The 18417-nt window shown below is 43.3% G+C and overlaps 1 protein-coding gene across 1 annotated transcript; it reads right to left on the minus strand.

Annotated features, from left to right (window-relative positions):
* Positions 1 to 426: 426 nt before the first annotated feature.
* Positions 427 to 16668, minus strand: LOC119727693 (solute carrier family 13 member 5-like). Its single transcript, XM_038199705.1, has 14 exons — positions 16469 to 16668; positions 12965 to 13167; positions 10873 to 11138; positions 7607 to 7736; positions 7103 to 7212; positions 6627 to 6809; positions 5657 to 5776; positions 5259 to 5345; positions 4940 to 5044; positions 4337 to 4434; positions 4026 to 4150; positions 2912 to 3073; positions 2269 to 2406; positions 427 to 1530 (listed from the first exon to the last, which is right to left on the minus strand). The coding sequence occupies exons 1-14, from the start codon at positions 16524 to 16526 to the stop codon at positions 1396 to 1398; spliced, it is 1920 nt and encodes a 639-aa protein (XP_038055633.1). The 5' UTR covers positions 16527 to 16668; the 3' UTR covers positions 427 to 1395.
* Between the last annotated feature and the right edge of the window lie 1749 nt (positions 16669 to 18417).

An 18417-nucleotide genomic window follows, 5' to 3' on the forward strand; every position in this document is an offset into this window, starting at 1 on the left:
CTTTATAAAGGGTTTACAAGGTGCTGCGGCGCATATTGCAGCCACTGCCAGAAACACCGGGGCAAACCCCTTCTCTTAGCGACAAGTGTTACTGGGTTCTTTAACGTGCACTACACAACACACGGGACCTACGGCTTTACGTCCCATCCGAAGGACGAAGCAATAATGGTAAAGTGCCTTGCTCATGCGCACAAGGACCATGCTCCCCGTCATGATTCGAACCCATGTGCCACGGCACTCGAGTACATACATAATAGGAAAGCAGAACTTCCCTTCTTTTATGAAGACAAAGTGCCAATAGTTCCTAAAACTCGCACAAATTAATGCAAAATGTGCATAAAGCAAAGAAACACCCACTCGGCTCAGAAGCAAGAGCCACATTTTGTGTAGGCATAAGGACACAATGCACGTTTACAGGCGCAAAGGTTAAGATTCAATAAAAAATATTTTATTTTACGTTTCACAACACAGGTATGTAGATGGGAGGGAATACTTACACGGGAAACAATAATTTCACAACTAATTGACACGATGACCTCTAGGTAGCCATGTTTGGTCTACTCACGTGACCTCGAGGACAAACGATGAACATGGCGCCCAAAATATCCGCCGTTAACAACGTTTGTTGGCCGCTGAGGGCGTTTTTATTCAGAGTCAGTACAAGGCCACTAAGTAAAATAATAACATTCAAGAAAAAAAGGTTTAAAAAGTAAGAATCAGTCTCAATACTGAAAAAGTATCATCCGTTCCCTGCAGACCATTACAATAACCAAAGTAGTAACAACGAAAAAAAAACTTTACGCGCCTCATTAAAATATATAGGCCTACGCAATTACTAAAACTGCTAACTACAAAATTTTAAACTCAAAATTTTGACAACATAATATTTTGAATAGATACACGAGTATAATAAGAGTGCACGAGTATATACAAATTCATCAACCAAAAACAGTCCCATTGTTGATGCCCTTCATTCTAAAGGTTCGCACTCTTTATTTGAACGTAGCCCTGACTGTGACGGTTGTCACCCATTGTTGTGTGCATTCGATATCAGCAAATACAATATGAACACTTTTGATAATTGTTCGTAACCAATTTTTTTTTTTAATATAATTCTCAATCTTTAGACTTTCCTCTTTTCTTAACTCACGACCTTCACGGCCTCCAGTATGTATAACAAGTTCCATTTTGCACCAATCGAAAATTACAGAATGCACCCTACGTTAGAATATTTTGCAATACATGTCAGTGGCGGATCTTGGGTTTTTTAACCCCCCCCCCCCTCCCATCTTGATCCAAAAGTGGATCCGCCCCTGCTGATTTTGTTATAAGATTTGAAATAGCTCTTCCCTTTCCAGAAGGGGGGAGGGTTTCCCGTTGGGGTGTATGTACACATTATTCAATTGCTGTAATGTTAACATTGGCCCAATCCGGAAAATTGCCCACGTCGAAAATCCACATGCCGAATGTGTTGACGCAGGCGTTGGCAATGAGGACGCAGATGACGTTCAGTATGAAACCAGTCTTCACCTGGGAAAGAGGTTGACAAATAATTCATTAAAAAAAACCAGAAATTAAGCAAAGGCCATAATCACATTTTCGTAAAGTATTATTTAAATGTAATTATGATTTGCATATTTAAAAAAAAAGGTTTTGTATAAAGCTTATAATTGCACAGGAGCTGCCTGAAGGTTTAATACTGTCTAGCCTACGTGAAATAAAAGGAGAAATGAATCAACAAAGGAATGTCTTAAGTTGTTATTGTCTACAGAAAGTCCACTCATTTAAAATAAATTTAAAAATATATAGCGTAGAAAGTTTTTTTTTGTCATTTAAAGTTAGTATGAATGTATATCTTTTCCGTCAGCATCGAACAAAAATATTTTGAAGATTTGATTTAAGTACGGTACATTAAACAATATTTAGACACAACATTCTGGGTCAAATTTTGTTTCAACCGATTTTAAAGGGGCTTGCACGTGTTATTCACTAATTTGTTTTTACCTGGAAATTTCGAAGTAAGTTATAAATAACGCAAAACGTACTTTGTTGCAGTCCTTCAGAACGACTTCAGAGACTGGTCAACGGGAAATAACATACGTTTGCCTGACTAAACCAACATTCTATGTGGGTCAACCTGAGTCGCTTCTGTTCGGTTTCGCTAGTCTGAAACGGGTGCAAGCCGCTTTTCTACTTCAGGACTATCAAAAAATAAAATTCTTGAGAAAAAAATGCGTGAGATTTTTCCCGCATAAACCTCATAATTACCATATCCATAACAGTGACTTGTTCATAGGCGAACGCGATGGCATTTGGGGGCGTGGCTACGGGAAGCATGAAGGCGAAGGAGCATGCTACGGTGGCTGGTAGCATCAGGAACAGAGGATTGACACCGATACTCACACCCTGACAAGAACAGAAGAATCAAAGATCAGTAAACTACTAATTCACAGTAACTGAGTCGCAAAATGCCAGACTTTCCCCTGACACGCCGAGGGAGAAACACGAAGATATGTCAATGGGTTGAGGGCATTAGCACCCAGAAAGATGTTAAGTTAAACACAACCAAATAAATCATCAATACAATTATCAAAGTAAAGATAATTTCAGTTATAAATGTCCCGCTTCCAATTCCAATAAAAATAAACATACCAAACTTTGCAGGTAGTGAAAACAGTGGCAAACCAAACCAAACGGAGCGCAGGGTATAGAAACAGGAATATGAAATTTTGACTCCTATGAAATCTTGTCTCATTTACAGTGACTCTAAACTTCACACGTGACCTATGATTGTCCTAATTATCTTCATGCGCAAAACAACCAATTTCATGCGCAATACAACCAATGAGTCCGTACTTCATAGAGTCCACATTAGGAACTCGCCCCAACGCCTCACTTTGCCAAAACTTACCAGTCCGCCGAGTATGGGAAGGAAGATGGTTGCCGTGGCCGTGTTGCTGGTGACCTCGGTGAAGCCCGCTATGATGACAGAGACCACTAAGGCGATGGCCCAGGGAGGGAAGTTGTCCAGTATGCTGAACTTGTCACCTATCCAATTCGACAGCCCAGATACCTGACGAGAAAGGGGTCGAGATTTTAGGGCCAAAATATTGGGGGTTTTTTGTTATTAATTTTGTGCAAAAAGGCTATATGGTGGACAGAATATATAGGAAGCCCTTTTTTGGTTTAGGTACACTCTTCGGTATGACCGCAAAGAGTAAGTTCGGGCGCCCTCCATAGGCAGCCATAGTTCGACTAACTTCGCTCGAACGAAAGATGGTTGGACTACTCTTGTCGACTATTTGGAATCGGACCACGGAGCACTGTTCCATCGCTGGTTACCAATAGCCGCGGGCATCATAAAGCACAACGGGGAGCAAGGACTGTCGATCGTTTGACTAGAGGCGTTCGCGCGTTGCTGTTACTGCGCAGGCGTATTCAAGTTATGGAAATCAACCACTATTCGACTCAACGTCCTCGCTCGAACTTCCTCTACATGTAAACCAATTCAATTAGCGCCCTCACGCAGTGTCCACCAAAATCTAAAAAGGCTTTATATTCAAATACATCATTCAGTTTTACCCTCCTGTGCCACTAATGAGTGATAAATTGTCTTGCCATTATGGAAGCTCTGCGCACCAGACTATTCAACTAAGACACACATGATAGATAAAGTTTCCCGTTTAATGTTCACTACAGCTGCGGCTACAGTAATATCATACAAAGGTGAATCGAATAATTTGAATAATTGGATTTCAAGAGCTAGGGCTACGTCTAGTAGGGATCGTTAAAAAAAATGGTGCGGGTTGAGATAATTATTATGTGTGTTTGGTGAAATATCCACAAATTAAATATTGTGATATAACCAGCTAGTTTCCCGAGCCGCATACCGTACCTGAACCATTTGTAATGGTTCCTATTGTCGGTTGTCAGTATGTTCCGCGTAGTTGTAATGGACGAAGACTTACACAATAGTTCGAGACAAGGAAATCGGTCGTCAAGGGTCGAGAGAGGGCGGTACCTACCTTGCATGCTTCGGCCAATGCAAAGCCTCCACCAAGCAGGATAATCACGAGCCAGGCCATTTTTTTATGAATGACCGGCCATTCCAGTAGGGCTGGACACGGGCCCTTCTCTTCCTTCAAATCCTCTAAAAAGAGATATAAAAACATATAAACAAAACCACTATTTTGTAAAAAAAATAATAATTTTGTCTGTGACAAAACGTGTTCTAAAGAAAGCTTGGTGGAAAACACGCGATCCACCTTCATTACTTGATGTAAGCGAATTTTCTCAAGTGACAAAAAAACGATGAAAATTGAGAAATTCTACCAACCCTCAGAGCTACGACCACAGAGGAACTTGGGCATGCGCGATGGGGACAAGAAGAGCAGTATGGAGACAAACATGGCTGTGGTTGAGTCAGTCACGTACCTGAAGAAACAAAAAGCACCGGTTGTATAAAGTCCGTCTTGCTAAAGTAGCCTAATCGATACACCGCTTCCAATATAGTTCCAGATGTCCTTACTCCTACCATGGAGCTTATAGCTCCATGCTCCTACTCAGTGTCCTTTGACGGAGTTCATTAGATCGTACAATGTTTACTTCATCATCAAGATAAGATGTGTAAATTAACTAAGCGATGGAGTGTAAATTACTTAATGTACAAGTCTTTCAATTTAGAAAACTGTGGGGGTTCAAAATCAATGCAACTTGGAAAAAGGTTAAAGTGGCATTCGTATCTTATGTAAAACTTTTAAGACTGAATGACTTGTTTTGGACCTGTGGTGACTTGACCAGGATTCTACAGGAATCTACAGTCCGTATACAAGTGTATTGGTTCTCGCTAAAATCACAGCTGTTGTGTATAATATATAACTTGCTGGGCCTATGACAATATTGGTATAATGAGTGAGATAGGGATAACATGTAGACTCACCCGTCGGCGAAGAGCACGGACCAGCCGGTAACGAAGCCCGGCTTGCGGGTCACCCACAGAACAATCAACAGGATGAAATGACTGAGGACTCCCTTCTCGGCAAACCTTCAAGAGACGAGAATTAGTTGCGTGAACATTCGAGATTTCCCGGTAACTGTGGGAAAATATGCAGGACAGGAGGGGCGGGAGTCGGGCCGAAGATCCAATCACACGTTCCATACATGGCTCTATGTAAATAACTAAATTTTAAACAACTCTAAATTATGTAGAATTAGTTTTTAGAAGAATTTAAGTTTGAGAAAAGGGATAATATTCTTACGACATGGGCCCGAGGTCATTGTACGCCTCGCGTATGACCTTGGCGGTACCGCTGTGATCGAGTTCGTGACCCAGCTTCTTGCAGCACCTAACACGAAAAAAATTTCAAAGAAATAAAAGACAGTCAGTATTGGTCAAAAAGACACCAATGCCACTTTGTCTTTCAGATTTCGGATAGCTCAAGAATATGAAAGGGTTACAACCAGGAGAACTTTTATTCAAGCGATTAAAGAAATAGGTTACAATGAATAAATTAGCTCGTCTACACGCAGCGCAACATTTTGCGACATTCCAATTTTTCAAACCGACTGAGTCGATGAAGATAAGCAGATGAGGTTGATACAACTTCTTCACGACAACGGCTGATTTATGATTAATGCAGAAAGTGGCAGCACTTACCATCGATCCACGTAGACTATCTGCAACCAGATCCATGTCAACAGCAGACAAACCAGCATAGCAGGTGTAGCGTATATCATCCACTCACCAAACGTCACCTCAGCCTCAGGACCAAACAAACTATAGAGTCAACAACCATAAGAACATTTGAAATCTCATCACTTGCTGTATGTACATGGCCGAGGGTCAATTGTTTATAACCGCCATTAAAAATAAACAAATAAATTGATATGCTATAAAGATAACTCCAACTCGGCACTGTGTAATAGAAAAGCATCTTTTGTGGGATAATATTTATTATTTTTTTGTTCCGGCAGGTCAACAATAACATCCAAGCTCACTAAATTTGTGATAAGTTTGAGCTACTTTACGCCAAAATGGCAGAGCTGTTTATTCCCCAGGGAGCTGAGATTTTCTTTGGAATGTTTTGTTGGCCCAATGATCAGGGGTAATAATAATGTATAAAAGTATTTTTGATCTTAGTTAGCGCTATATGATTGTTATTACTATTATTACTAAATTGGAGCTGTGTATGTTGGTTTGCTGGGTTTCACTAACACTAGACTCAACGCCCTATCAAGCATGCAATTTGTAGCCATAAAATAGGCCTTCCTACTAATTCAAAATTTAATAAGTTTACCTATTCAAACATTTTTCAGACAACTTCATTTCTTAAACAAAAACACGCATACAGTTTGCGTGACGCATGCCGTTTTGGTCCTTGTTTACCCACAAATTCCTATTTCATTTTTGACATTTGTTTCTTTAAAAGTTGACGTTAAAAACGACGATCATAAAAAGGCATAATAACCCTTTAAAACCGTGGGCTAACTCACCGTTTTCCTGATTTATTTTATTACAATATGAGGCGTAGAACATAAAATTCATTCCAGGTTAAATGAAATAAAGACTATAACGAGGTAGCCTCTGTTATGATAACGGTGTGTGCAGTCCTAGGCCATGCTCCTACCTGGTTACTTGGCCGGCGAGTACGAGGTTCGGACCCGTGCCGGTTAGCGTAGCCGTCCCGCCGATGTTAGCGGCGTACGGAATGCAGAGAACGATGCCTTTACACATGAGATTATAGCGGGCTTCCTGTTGAGATTCGTCCAAAAGGTTACGATTGCTGCTATGCTGGGGTTGCACCTCCGTACTGGAAGATATTATTATACAATGATCAATAAATGTTAGTGTTTTTATCTTTCAAATACGACCAAAAAACATTTGAACCCATCAACGAGGCACAGACGGGGCCTGAGCAGATAATAGCAATAATCAGGTGCTAAGCACAAATAGGCCGAGAACCAGTCACCAGTACACACTAGTATACGACCTTTTTAGCTGGTAACCTGTTGTCGCTGAGCAAATAATTTCTGTCCTTCGCACATGTCTGTAGGCTATAGGCCTATTTGACACATTTCTTGCTAACCAATTTGCTGAACCTACCTTCCAATAAACTGAATCTCCTCCATAACAATAGCGTCCTCCTCCGCCTTCTCTCTGTGTCTCCGCCCATTTGTGGTGGATATCTCATGTTCCGCTTCATTCTCGTTTTTCTACAAAAAAGTTATTGCAAAGATATTTTGATGTCAATGTCATGTTGTAAAGAAAAATATAACCAACTAGCCTATGAAAGGAATAGGACTACACTATCTAAACAAACATAACTTGACTCACAAACTGTCCATTTCCTGAACATAGGGGATATCGTAGGTGATCGTAACGAAAACGGCCTTTTACATTGAAATACTATCGTAGTACACAACATTCCTGGCCAATTTCATCATGGAGCTTCCAAAATCATAAAGGCATTGCCAAGAAAAGTTATTTGCTAAACGTAACAGCTGAAAGCCAGTCAGACAAAACAACATGTGTATACACGGCAGTCCTTGCAGTGCTTGCTTGAAGAATGCTAACTGCTTGATATTGACCGAACAATTGTACGAGTACCTGTTTCAAGTTGTCCAGCTTGAGTTGCTGTAACACTGCCTGGGCAATAGGCAGCATCATGGCAGTGGTAGCGGTGTTGCTAATCCACATGGACAAAAACGCAGTAATAATCATAAAGCCAAGCATCATCCTGAAACATAAGACAGAAACAATCACAGATACTCAATTTGTGGATAACTTGCAGACTTGACCAAGTCTAATTTGTGAAACGCCTTGAACGTCATTGTTACGTCATAAAGACTTTACGCGCGAGCCAGCCAATGGCAAGCGCGTTACTTAAAATAGCGCAGCGGCAGCCTATATCAACGCTTGACACCAAACAAACGCCGTCATTTTGTGTTATGCAAAATTTCTTTCGGACAGCGTATTTGGATCTCTCGAAAGCGATGCGATTCCTAGCGAAGAAACAACCCACAAGAACACCTGTGGTTGACTTGTCGGATGACGAAGGCCCCGTGAAACCATCTTGCGGGGTCTGCCGACTTTGGAAGCGGCTCTTCTGGAAGCACAGGCCACGAGTATCCCCGGCCTCAACACCTTCGGTCGCGGGGATAGGCAGACTGCCAGGCCGTCGGCGGTCTATGTGGACTGTCAACCAGTTGGCCGGCGGGCGAAGTGAGTCCGGACAGGGGGACTACTTCGTGACCCACTGGCCCAAGAGCCCTTCAACACCGGTGGAGAGTTTGGAAGTCATTGACATCACTGACAAGGAGAATGTGACCGTCGAGCAGGAAGTCGATCTGATGCTTGACAGGCCCCCTACTCCTCCAAACCTCTACCTGCGCGGCACCAAGATCTGCCCGCCAACACCGCCGATGACTGCCGGCAACAAGACCCTGCTGGCCCTCGGCAAACCGGAGAGCCAACTCTCGATGGACGAGGTCGAACAGATGATCCACATCGGTGAGGAGCTCAACGATCTACTGGCTGAAGTCAAAGGCATGTCACGCCAAATGGACAACATCATCCTGGAGCAGGAGCGAAAAGACAACTTCGCCAAGCGCCAGCGTGACACCCGGAACTTCAGCTTCGACGGCCCGGCCAGGGACTGTCCCCTGGCTGGGAAGGACGACGACTCCGTGGACTTCAGCGACCACGGAGACAACGACGACAAACACAACGACGGCGACGAGTCCGATACCATCTCCTGGGCATCCCTAGCTGCACCCAAGCGACTGCGAGCGGACAAGAAGACCATGTCTGCCCGCCCTCGTGTCATCAGGCAGGCTTGGGTCAACTGAACCATCTATGCTCGGACAGGATCGGCAAATCAGGACTGGACTTTGAACTTTCTCCTGTGAGCAGTCCACTGTCACAGCAGCCGGGAATGAGGCTTTCCATCACTCCACTGATCTCGGCTTGTCATCAGATCAACAGCTGGCAAAGGACTGAACATTTGAGAAAGAGGACGGACGGACTTCAGGACCACGACAACGACCACGACCACGACAGGGACAACAAGGAATCTGGAATCATCTGAACATCATCGGTTCCCATCTTGGCGATGCGACTATAAGATCAGGTCGATCTGACCGCCAAAAGAGGGCCTAACATCTAGTGTTTAGAACCAGAATCTAAGACTGGACTTTATAGAAAACCGAGTGAAAATCATTTTCCCTGTAGCATTAGTCATGGGTGGGGTTGGGACTGGTGAGGGCCAGGGCGCGACATAACCATTTGATGGTCTTTCTGTCGTGTCCGCTTCCTCTCTCCACCTCGGCTCTGCCCATTGATAACTTCAGGATTCCATCTCGAGTGAGGGAGACTGATTTTTTTCTCAAGCTACTCTGCTTTCATTGTGTCACTTAAAAAATGGTTTAATAAAAATGTTAGCAGTGCTGCTTAATATTGCGTGCTTCTTTGTGTATAATTTGTAATGTGTTGCTTTAATATCAGACTATTTACAAAGTGCAAAGGTCACCACAGACAATGCAACAATTACTTTCAAGAGTAACAAATAAATGGGGGAAAGAAAACACTAAGAATTCGAATATTTTAACAAAGAAAAAACTTTGGGAATGGTCAAGCTTCATGTTTCGGGTGATTAAGAAGACAGTGGCGTCGTTAGTGTAACAGTGTACGTCACAATGAAAATCCAATTGTGACGTCATGAAAACTGCTGCTCTTTCGCATCCGCGTAAAGAAATACGGGAAAAAAGCAACTGGCGTAGACATAAAACGTTTCACAACTACAAAATATTCGATTAATATTTCAAAGATAACTAACTTGTGTGCATGTTAAGAAACAATGCACAAAACTGCAATTAAATACAAGGTAAGGGCAAACGATTTCATTTCCATATCACTGCAACAAACATACGCATACTCTTATTCCCCCCCCAATACCACAAAAGAGGTTATTTGAGTAGTAACGAAGCAATGACTAGTATGCTATCAACTCAACAACTTTTACCTTAGTCTAAAGTTGATATCCTTTTCAGGAAGTTTAGCCAACTCGCTTGCATGTCACAACACGGGAGCAATAATGCATATTCAGCTTAGTATAGTAATCCGCTACCATAATTCATTGGAGTGGTTAGCCTATAAGTTTGAAAACATTGGGTGGCGTATTTCAAGACAAAGTCTTCTTAAGGAGCCTCATGAGACAGGGATACAAGCAGGTGAAACTAGAAAGCACTCAGAGAGCGCAAACCTCCGCCAAGGCTAAACAATTCCCCGCCATTGTCAGTACACCCAAAAGAAATACTCGCATAAATGGTGAGGAATCCTTTAAAAAAACACGATCAAGACCCAGATCCGGATCAATTCCAAAATCTAATCGAAGTTGTACCAAGGTTCTAAAACGTTTTGTTATGCACATCCGTCAATACCTTTTTGAGTTATCTTGTTTTTAAAACAGACAAACCAACCAACCAACAAACAAACATATAGGAGGTAATAAAACGCTGTATAGGCCTTTAATATTCGGCCACAGAGTGAGGTAAAATCTTCATTTTTGGAACTTGTGTAGAGAAATGAAAGCAATGACGTTACAAATTAATACCAGTCTGCTCCGATGAATTATTTAAACTTTATGATTAAACATACTCTATACGTTTTATGCCACATTTAAAAAAAAACGAACGTGAGGCTTTAGTGAATAAATGGTATGGCACCATCCCATTCAACTGTTCACAATTCATTAAATACATTCAGGGAACACTACAAAAATGGCCAACTTGTGCATAAGGCCCATAATCATTAATGGTTCAATACCCCCCCCCCCCTCATCCCCCCTCTAGCCACACCCACATTCCCCTCCTCACCATCTCGGCTTAGATCCCACCAGAAGGAGCACACCCAGCGCAATCCTCCGGTGCAGATTGCAATCCTCGATAGCCACAGCCACCATCAAGCCACCAAAGAAGAGCAGGTTGGTGTCCTTAAAGTACTGGACCGCCACATCCTTGGCTGGCATGACGCCGAAGGCTGGGAACAAGACCAGTGGGAGGAGAGCGGTCACGGCTAGGGATATGGCTTCCGTGCACCAGAATACGGCCATGATCATGATGCTGTAAGCCGTGTAACCGATCTGCGGAAGGAAAGAAAAACACGAACATCCCTCAGAGCTCCGATAATGATTGAGATCTACAATTTTACTGGAGAGTCGGAGAAAAGTAAAATAGGTTACACCAGGCCTGATTCGGAGACGATTCCGTGGATACCTCTTTCATTAGAAAAAAACGAGTACAGGGCTTTGGGTTTTAGCCCAAGCGTGACCCGGATTTCAACTCTCTTCTCAAAATGTAATCCCCCTAAGGGAGTTCATTACCGGTTGAATGCCCACAACCGCCAGGAAGCAAATATAGCATCACTCGAGTGAATGATGATTTTTTTTTCTAAACCCCTCCGAAGTGGCCTAAACTCACACACATTTTCAATAAATATGTTATCTATAGACAGTGTAACATTGTTTTGTTTACGTCCAGAAATGAAACCGTCTTTCCTTTTTTTGATCTTTGAAATTGGTGTAGTTTGGGATTTGACGAACCTCCCCTCAATCTTAGATCAGGGAGCGGGCCTGACTAATATGAACTTCATACATATATCGCAAATAGGAATGTGAAGCGAATTCAACGGCACAAGATATTCGCTTAGAAATTCGCGGGATTTGAAATGTGTTCAACTGCTTCAACGCAAAAAACTTGACGTAAAACGTCACCAATTCATGCTCACGTTCGTTTTGGCGCCGAGTATGAACCCCATGCCTTCATTGGGGAAAAGACCACGAAGAAGTAACGAAATCGGTAAGATATGGATTGTAGACATGGAAATATCATTTGGACTAAAGAGTGTGCATTTAATTGGCCCGATTCACTTCCATGCATTTCACATACATTTCATCAGGGGACAGCCCCCACGAAACCCGTGTTTGTTGATTGTACAGTATGTTTGCTCGGTTTGCTGTGATTCGCAACCTTGTTTATTCAGGCTTAGCCTACAATCCTCGAACTTATTTTACATATGTATTAAAAGCCATGCAGGAATAAAAAATATCGTCCATGGTCGAACAACAGTGGAGTGTTTCCTTATTCTATGGAACAACAAAAAGGGTCGAACGTTGAATGTGCTTGGGGATCACGTACTTTCATGTGCCGCGACCGGTTGGGGAAGTACAAACTCGGCCTCAACGTAACGACTCTAAAACAGCCCCGAGTAAACACGGCCGAAATGTACACCTCAACAAGTGCTTAAGCAAGGTCCCCCACCTTAATTGTTTCCCAAGAAATATAAAGATTTTTTTCCGCCTCATGACAACATATCTGCCGAGTACAAGTGGTCTCTACAGCGATACGAATATTTCAAGGGAGTATAATTTGACAGCGGGGACAAAATCACCTGCTGAACTCATTCAGTACCGGGGGTATGTCAATATGAGGGAATGATGTATAATTAGATAACACCAAGCTTAGCTTGAGTTTATTAGCACCGTACACCTGTGTTAATCGTGTAATTTTTTTTTTTAAGATCACAAAGTGTCGTTCAGAAAGTTTGATATTTGATAAGCGGTGCATTGTAGGCAACCAGTGTATTTGTTTGATATTTGATAAGCGGTGCATTGTAGGCAACCAGTGTATTTGTTTAAGCAGAGTGAAGTCCAGTAAAAACGCGTAAAATGAAGTAAATGACATACTGAGATTTGTACGCCACACAGCTTGACCATAATGAGAATAGGGCCTATGGATTAAACGTCGTGTGCAGTGGACATTCTGTTTTGCACAGGACAAACAGGAGTAGGCCTACATATGTATTAAAAGAGCTGATAATGTTCTTGTTTTGCTTTTTCAAGGCCAACGGTAGACAGATTTCTCTCCCCAACCGACCACCTGTCCCTGAAAATGTTTTCAAAAGTCTCACCGAATTGTTGAAGACGATAGGTATCGGGCACAGAATGAGAGGTACCAGCACAACAATGAAATATCGCCGGTTTCTCCATGCCAATGCTCCCGGGCTGGGTGGGGGCGGGGTCTGCGTTGGCTCCGCCCCTTGTTCCTCCTCCACCACGACTTGACCGACCGCCTCTTCCCATGTTGGCGGCGGTTCGTCGTTGGAACTCATCTCTACAACAACATGACAAGAAACTCAGTTTAACAAAAACTGAAGAAATTCACCTTACAACCTTTTGACATGACTTCAATCTTCTGCAAATATTAAACATACGAAAACGCAGCAAGTGTTACAGAATTGCCATAATGATCCCTCTTACTGAAAAAAAGAATCGCATGCGAATTCGCAGATTTTTAATGGTGACGAATGCATCTTGATAGTACAAGAATTATCCATTTATACAAGCAAATAATGGCACAAACTTGTCTGTGGTTTCTGGAGCGGCATTCGATGCAAATCACTGTTTTCTCTCGGGCAAAGCTCCAGCGTGTCTTTCGGATTGATAACATATACCAATGAAATACCTTACGGTAGGTAATGACGGTAGTGTACCAAAAACAAATATTTCCCGGATATAAAGTTCAAGGCCATAATACAAGATAAAGAAGTACAAACCTATTGTGAGTTACTGTCGAGAAAAATGGTGAGGAAAGCCACACCGGAAACTCAAACAGGAATATCAGCTGTGCCGAGTTCAAATGGCAAGAGAATCCGGCTGACTGGGCGTAACCGGTTCAGTGTGGTCCTCGTCTCGTTCACGGTAATCAACTTGCAAACCTTGCAGAGTAATTCCTAACCCTAGACCCGTAACTATGTCGATAGTAATCGGAAATATACACACCACAGGTTGCCAGTCCAACCATTGACATAGGAACCCAACTCTATTATCATGGTCCAACTTTATGTCTCACCTTTTATTTATCGACCAACAAGGGCAGTGCCTGTCAAAGCGAATACAGTGGCGTGATACCAACATTGGGTGCGTAACCCTCGTGACGCGCAACTCCCATACAATGGGTGTTCACATTTATTTAATTGAGTGACTCATTTTTCTAGTCTGGTTCCCAGACCAAAAGATTTTGACTATTCCCGATGAATCTTAGGTCCGGTAGCCTCCGGTAATACATTGTATTACAATTTACGTCACGTGACTAAAACGGGAGGAATTCCTCCTTTGCCGAAAATTTCCGAAGTTTGCCGAATTCGTTTCGTCGACAATCGGATAGCGCCCGAGTATTTCCGAATATAATATAGGTTTAATTAACTGCTAATTGCCTATTAATTTTTTTTTAATAAGTTGATAATTAATATTCATTGCTTTCATTTAGAAAGCTTAAAATTCAACGACGATTTTGTGCATAAAATATACTCGGATCGTATGGGCGAACTTTTTGCTGCGTCATGTACAATTTTGAATTTGACGACCGTTACTGAGATTTTCCAAAACTCGGTCTTCATTCGGCTCCGCCTGCTAACAGTGCTATTTGGGTGCCTAATTTTGAAGATTCCAGATCAAATTAGTCAATGTTATCTTACAGAAACATCAAACTGTATTATCTTAACTGTATGATATTACGAAGCAAGTGATTTATTTACAAATTTGATCAAAACATTAAAAGCTAAAAGTGATAAAACGAAATCGGAAACGAAGCCGAGCTTTGAAAAAGGGCCATCAATGTCGTCATGTTTATTTTTAGCCACGGAGGCTCCCTGACCTAAGATTCATCAGGAATAGTCAGAATCTGTTGGTCTGGGAACCAGACTATCATTTTTCGACGTCATTTTCGTGAGGGCGCCCTTACATTTGCTTACCGTTAGCTTAGTGTCGTAGCCCGAGGGGGGGGGGGGGGTTGTTAACCCCCCCCCCCCCTCCCAATATTTTTTAAAGACTCCACCCACCCCCGTAAAGAGTGCCCTCTAAAAAAAAAAGTGATCTTTTTTACCAGCGGGTTTTTACGAGTGTCCTTTTGCGAATTTCGCGCGAACGTCGGCAATAATATTATTGGGCCGCCCTGAAAAGCGCCACTATTGTCTGATAATGTCCTGATCGTCCGGTTTGAACAGCGCCCCATAATGGAGATGCTACCAGCCCCCTTATCCCCGCCCTGCAAACAGGACGCTGGGATACGCTGATGAATTTAAGCTCTGATTGGATAGATTTTGCGTGACCTGTGACCTGCAAGTCATCATGGCCACGACCCTGCAAGGTTTGATATGGTCGTTTAGACCGAGTCATCATCTTTTATTCCTATTCATATATATTTTTTTCGTTGAAAAGCTTAATAATGTAGGAAAATCTGTAAAACTTATCTGTTTTGTAAATGTTTAATTCCCGTCACTTGCTCAGGCCCTGTTTTGAATTTACGAAGGGTCAAATTGCATAATATGCGACGCTCACTGTCTGAGCATGGTCCGCAATGAAAAAGAAATCACATCCGGTATGGAATGTGTACGTTTCTATGAGGTTTTCTGATAGCATTTGTGCGCATTAGCTAACTGCGGTCTTTACCAACCCCTTTTCCTGTGAAGATTCTGTGAAGCTCATCAGCGTGTTCCCAGCGCCTGCATGGTGGGGGTACGAACGAACCTGAGCCCCCCAGTGATTCGCCATCGTGCCATTAAACCGAATCAAAAGTGTCCGATGCTCAACGGAATGCCATTGCTAATTCAGGCCGCGTCTAAATTGCTTGGCCCTGGCTGCAAAACTGAACACACAGCCCGAAGTAGCTGCAGCCGCTTCTATCCGCTCCGTTCACAAGTACCCCCTCACCGGCAAAGAAGGAACAGTTGGGGGTGACCGACCGACGCCATCTTGCTAGAGGTTGAGATCGCGCAAGGCATGATGGGAAACAACATGGCGCAGCAAGATCTCGTACCCATGGGAACGGGTTGATTTTGCCGCAACGTGCGGCCGTACCACTGCGTGTACATAGTAATCCCCATAGATATAGAACTTGCGCGTCAACCAGCTAAATATCCCGCCCGTCGTAGCTAGGTAAAAGGGCGCCCTCTTTGTTGGCGCACGGAGCCCATTGGCGCGTGACGGTAACTTCGTCTCGTTGATTGCGCCCTCTTCCGTTGATGTTTTTGGGCTGCCTGGGTTGATGTCCTGGGCCAAGACCACATTCCTTACTGCGGCAGTCGGCTACATTTCGCTTGAACATGCATGTTATGATATTTTGCTCAAAACAAAATTGGTTAAAGTGGTCAGAAATTGCCTCAGATTGCACCACAGAACGTCTAGATTCCCTGTCCCCACCCACTTCTTAAAAAGCGATTGAGCAGACGCCCTTGGTGAACAATACGTACTCCATCCAGCACCGAAGTACTGGGGCCCCCTCACGGATTGGAAGAATAGACAAAAATCGATATCTCCGAGACCCCGAGCAGAGTTTGTTCTGGATTACAGAGAGGTATGGTGAAATAGGTTGATCGTTCCTTTCTTGTCCCACCCCATTTTAAAAACCTACGTACCTGATGCAGCAAAATAAGGTGGGACGGGCGTGTACTCCGCGCGAGTTATCGCGTCCATGATTACTGCAGATCAGGCAACTGAACACTGAATTTGACCAAACCGGCTCCAGCATAGCAATGACAAAACATTATCCGGGCAGGATTTTGTGCGACAGTGCTGGGGACGACCAGGGTGCGTCCTTGAATTGCCTGGTGTTATTGTCAATGCATGTGTTCAACAATAAGTCACTCTTTGTATGTACAGCAATCTCCATATTACGGTGGCCCACAACTGTCACGGCAAAAGCAAAAGCGCCACGGCAAGCGCAAAAGCGCCGCGGCAAGCGCAACAGCGCCACGGCAAGCGCAAAAGCGCCACGGCAAAAGAAAAAGCGCCACGGCAAAACAAAAAGCGCCGCGGCAAAAGAAAAAGCGCCACGGCAAAACAAAAAGCGCCACGGCAAAAGAAAAAGCGCCACGGCAAAACAAAAAGCGCCGCGGCAAGCGCAAAAGCGCCACGGCAAGCGCAAAAGCGCCACGGCAAGCGCAAAAGCGCCACGGCGAAAGCAAAAGCGCCACGGCGAAGGCAAAAGTGCCACGGGTTTATTGGGAAGGGGCGCAATCATACATGCCGCTACTACATCAAAAAATAAAATGGGAAGGAGAATGGCCGCCACCAGGAATTCTTATTAAGCACAGAATTTAATTCTTTGAGAAGTGATTTTATGGCTGAGAAAATAGCAAGGCCAAGGAAAACCGGTCAGGAAATAAATCGTCGATATTAATTTGTTGTAGGATAATTATTATTCCAAGAGAGTTGCTGCCGTGAATCAGAGTTTATCAAGGAGTGGGACTCGCTATCAGCACCATCAGGGCCGTTCCTCATTTCTTTACATTTCTTGGGATGCAAACAATATTTACGAGGACGGGAGGCTCTGTGAGCTGATGCATTTTTGAAGACATTTTTTTCCCCTTCCGACTAGCATGCAGAGAAGAGTTCCGTTAATTTGAGCCTTTTTTCACAGGTGTGTATACCAGTGTAGGCACGAAAGTGAGCTGCCCAGAGTGTATGAGTTATTTTTTTTTTCTTTTTCAGTATATCATACACATCTAGGAAGTCGATTAAGTCTCTCCTGCAGGGCTGCGGCAGTGGGTGGGTAAGGCTTGTCAACACGTAACTCGCCCGCGGGCCCATTAGGTTAGAAATTCCCAGAGAGCGGGAATTTCAAAACTCTTCGCTGAACGTTGCTTGCACTGACCGGTTTCCTTGCTATTTTCTCAGCCATAAAATCACTTCTCAATTCATGGTGGCGGCCATACTCCTTTCCATTTAATTTTAGATGTAGTGGCGGCATGTATGATTACGCCCCTTCCCAATAAACACGACTGAGTTGAAGATAACTCACAAATCGAGAAATGGATCGTTCTATTAGACAGTTGCAACGCTTTCGACAGAGGAGGTTAGGTCGTGGATTTCATGTAAGGAACGTAACACAGGCGAAGACTTTGGATATAGAATAAGAAAGAAAGAAATTAACTTAAAAAGGGGGGGGGGTAAGGGAGAGACACTAAACAAAGGAGAAGTGTTATCGTTGAGATGCACAGTTCTAAGCTCTTCTATGAAAATTTGGTGGCTCTGAAAAGAGCCGTTTGCTTTGTTTCGAGTGAATACGGAACTATTTGATGCCGGAAACAAGCCCTCTTTCTGCCCTGCAGGCTGATTCTGCAATGATGTGGAAGACTGTCCACAGGGCAACTCATCATCGCTATCGCTAAGCATCATGAGGTCTTGTTCGGCTTGTTGGTTTCTTGAGCCGGGGGTGGGTGGGCCAATGAGTTCTAGGTTCTGAGTTAATTTCTTTTTTTCTTATTCTATATCCAAACTCTGGGCAGCTCAATATTGTGTGCCTACACTGGTATACACACCGGTGAACTCATGGGCGTCGCCAGAATTTTTTCTAAAGGGGGCA

The sequence above is a fragment of the Patiria miniata genome, unplaced genomic scaffold (genome assembly GCF_015706575.1).
Source record: "Patiria miniata isolate m_02_andy unplaced genomic scaffold, ASM1570657v1 HiC_scaffold_20, whole genome shotgun sequence".
Classification (NCBI taxonomy): domain Eukaryota; kingdom Metazoa; phylum Echinodermata; class Asteroidea; order Valvatida; family Asterinidae; genus Patiria; species Patiria miniata.

Bases quoted from the DNA above. Each gene is read 5' to 3' on its own strand.
- LOC119727693 (XM_038199705.1), bottom strand. From the start codon at position 16,526: ATGGACGCGATAACTCGCGCGGAGTACACGCCCGTCCCACCTTATTTT. The intron at 5,346-5,656 runs GTAAGTGCTGCC...TTTTCGTGTTAG, and splicing joins ATAGTCTACGTGGATCGATG to GTGCTGCAAGAAGCTGGGTC. The intron at 2,407-2,911 runs GTAAGTTTTGGC...TGTTCTTGTCAG, and splicing joins TTCCCATACTCGGCGGACTG to GGTGTGAGTATCGGTGTCAA.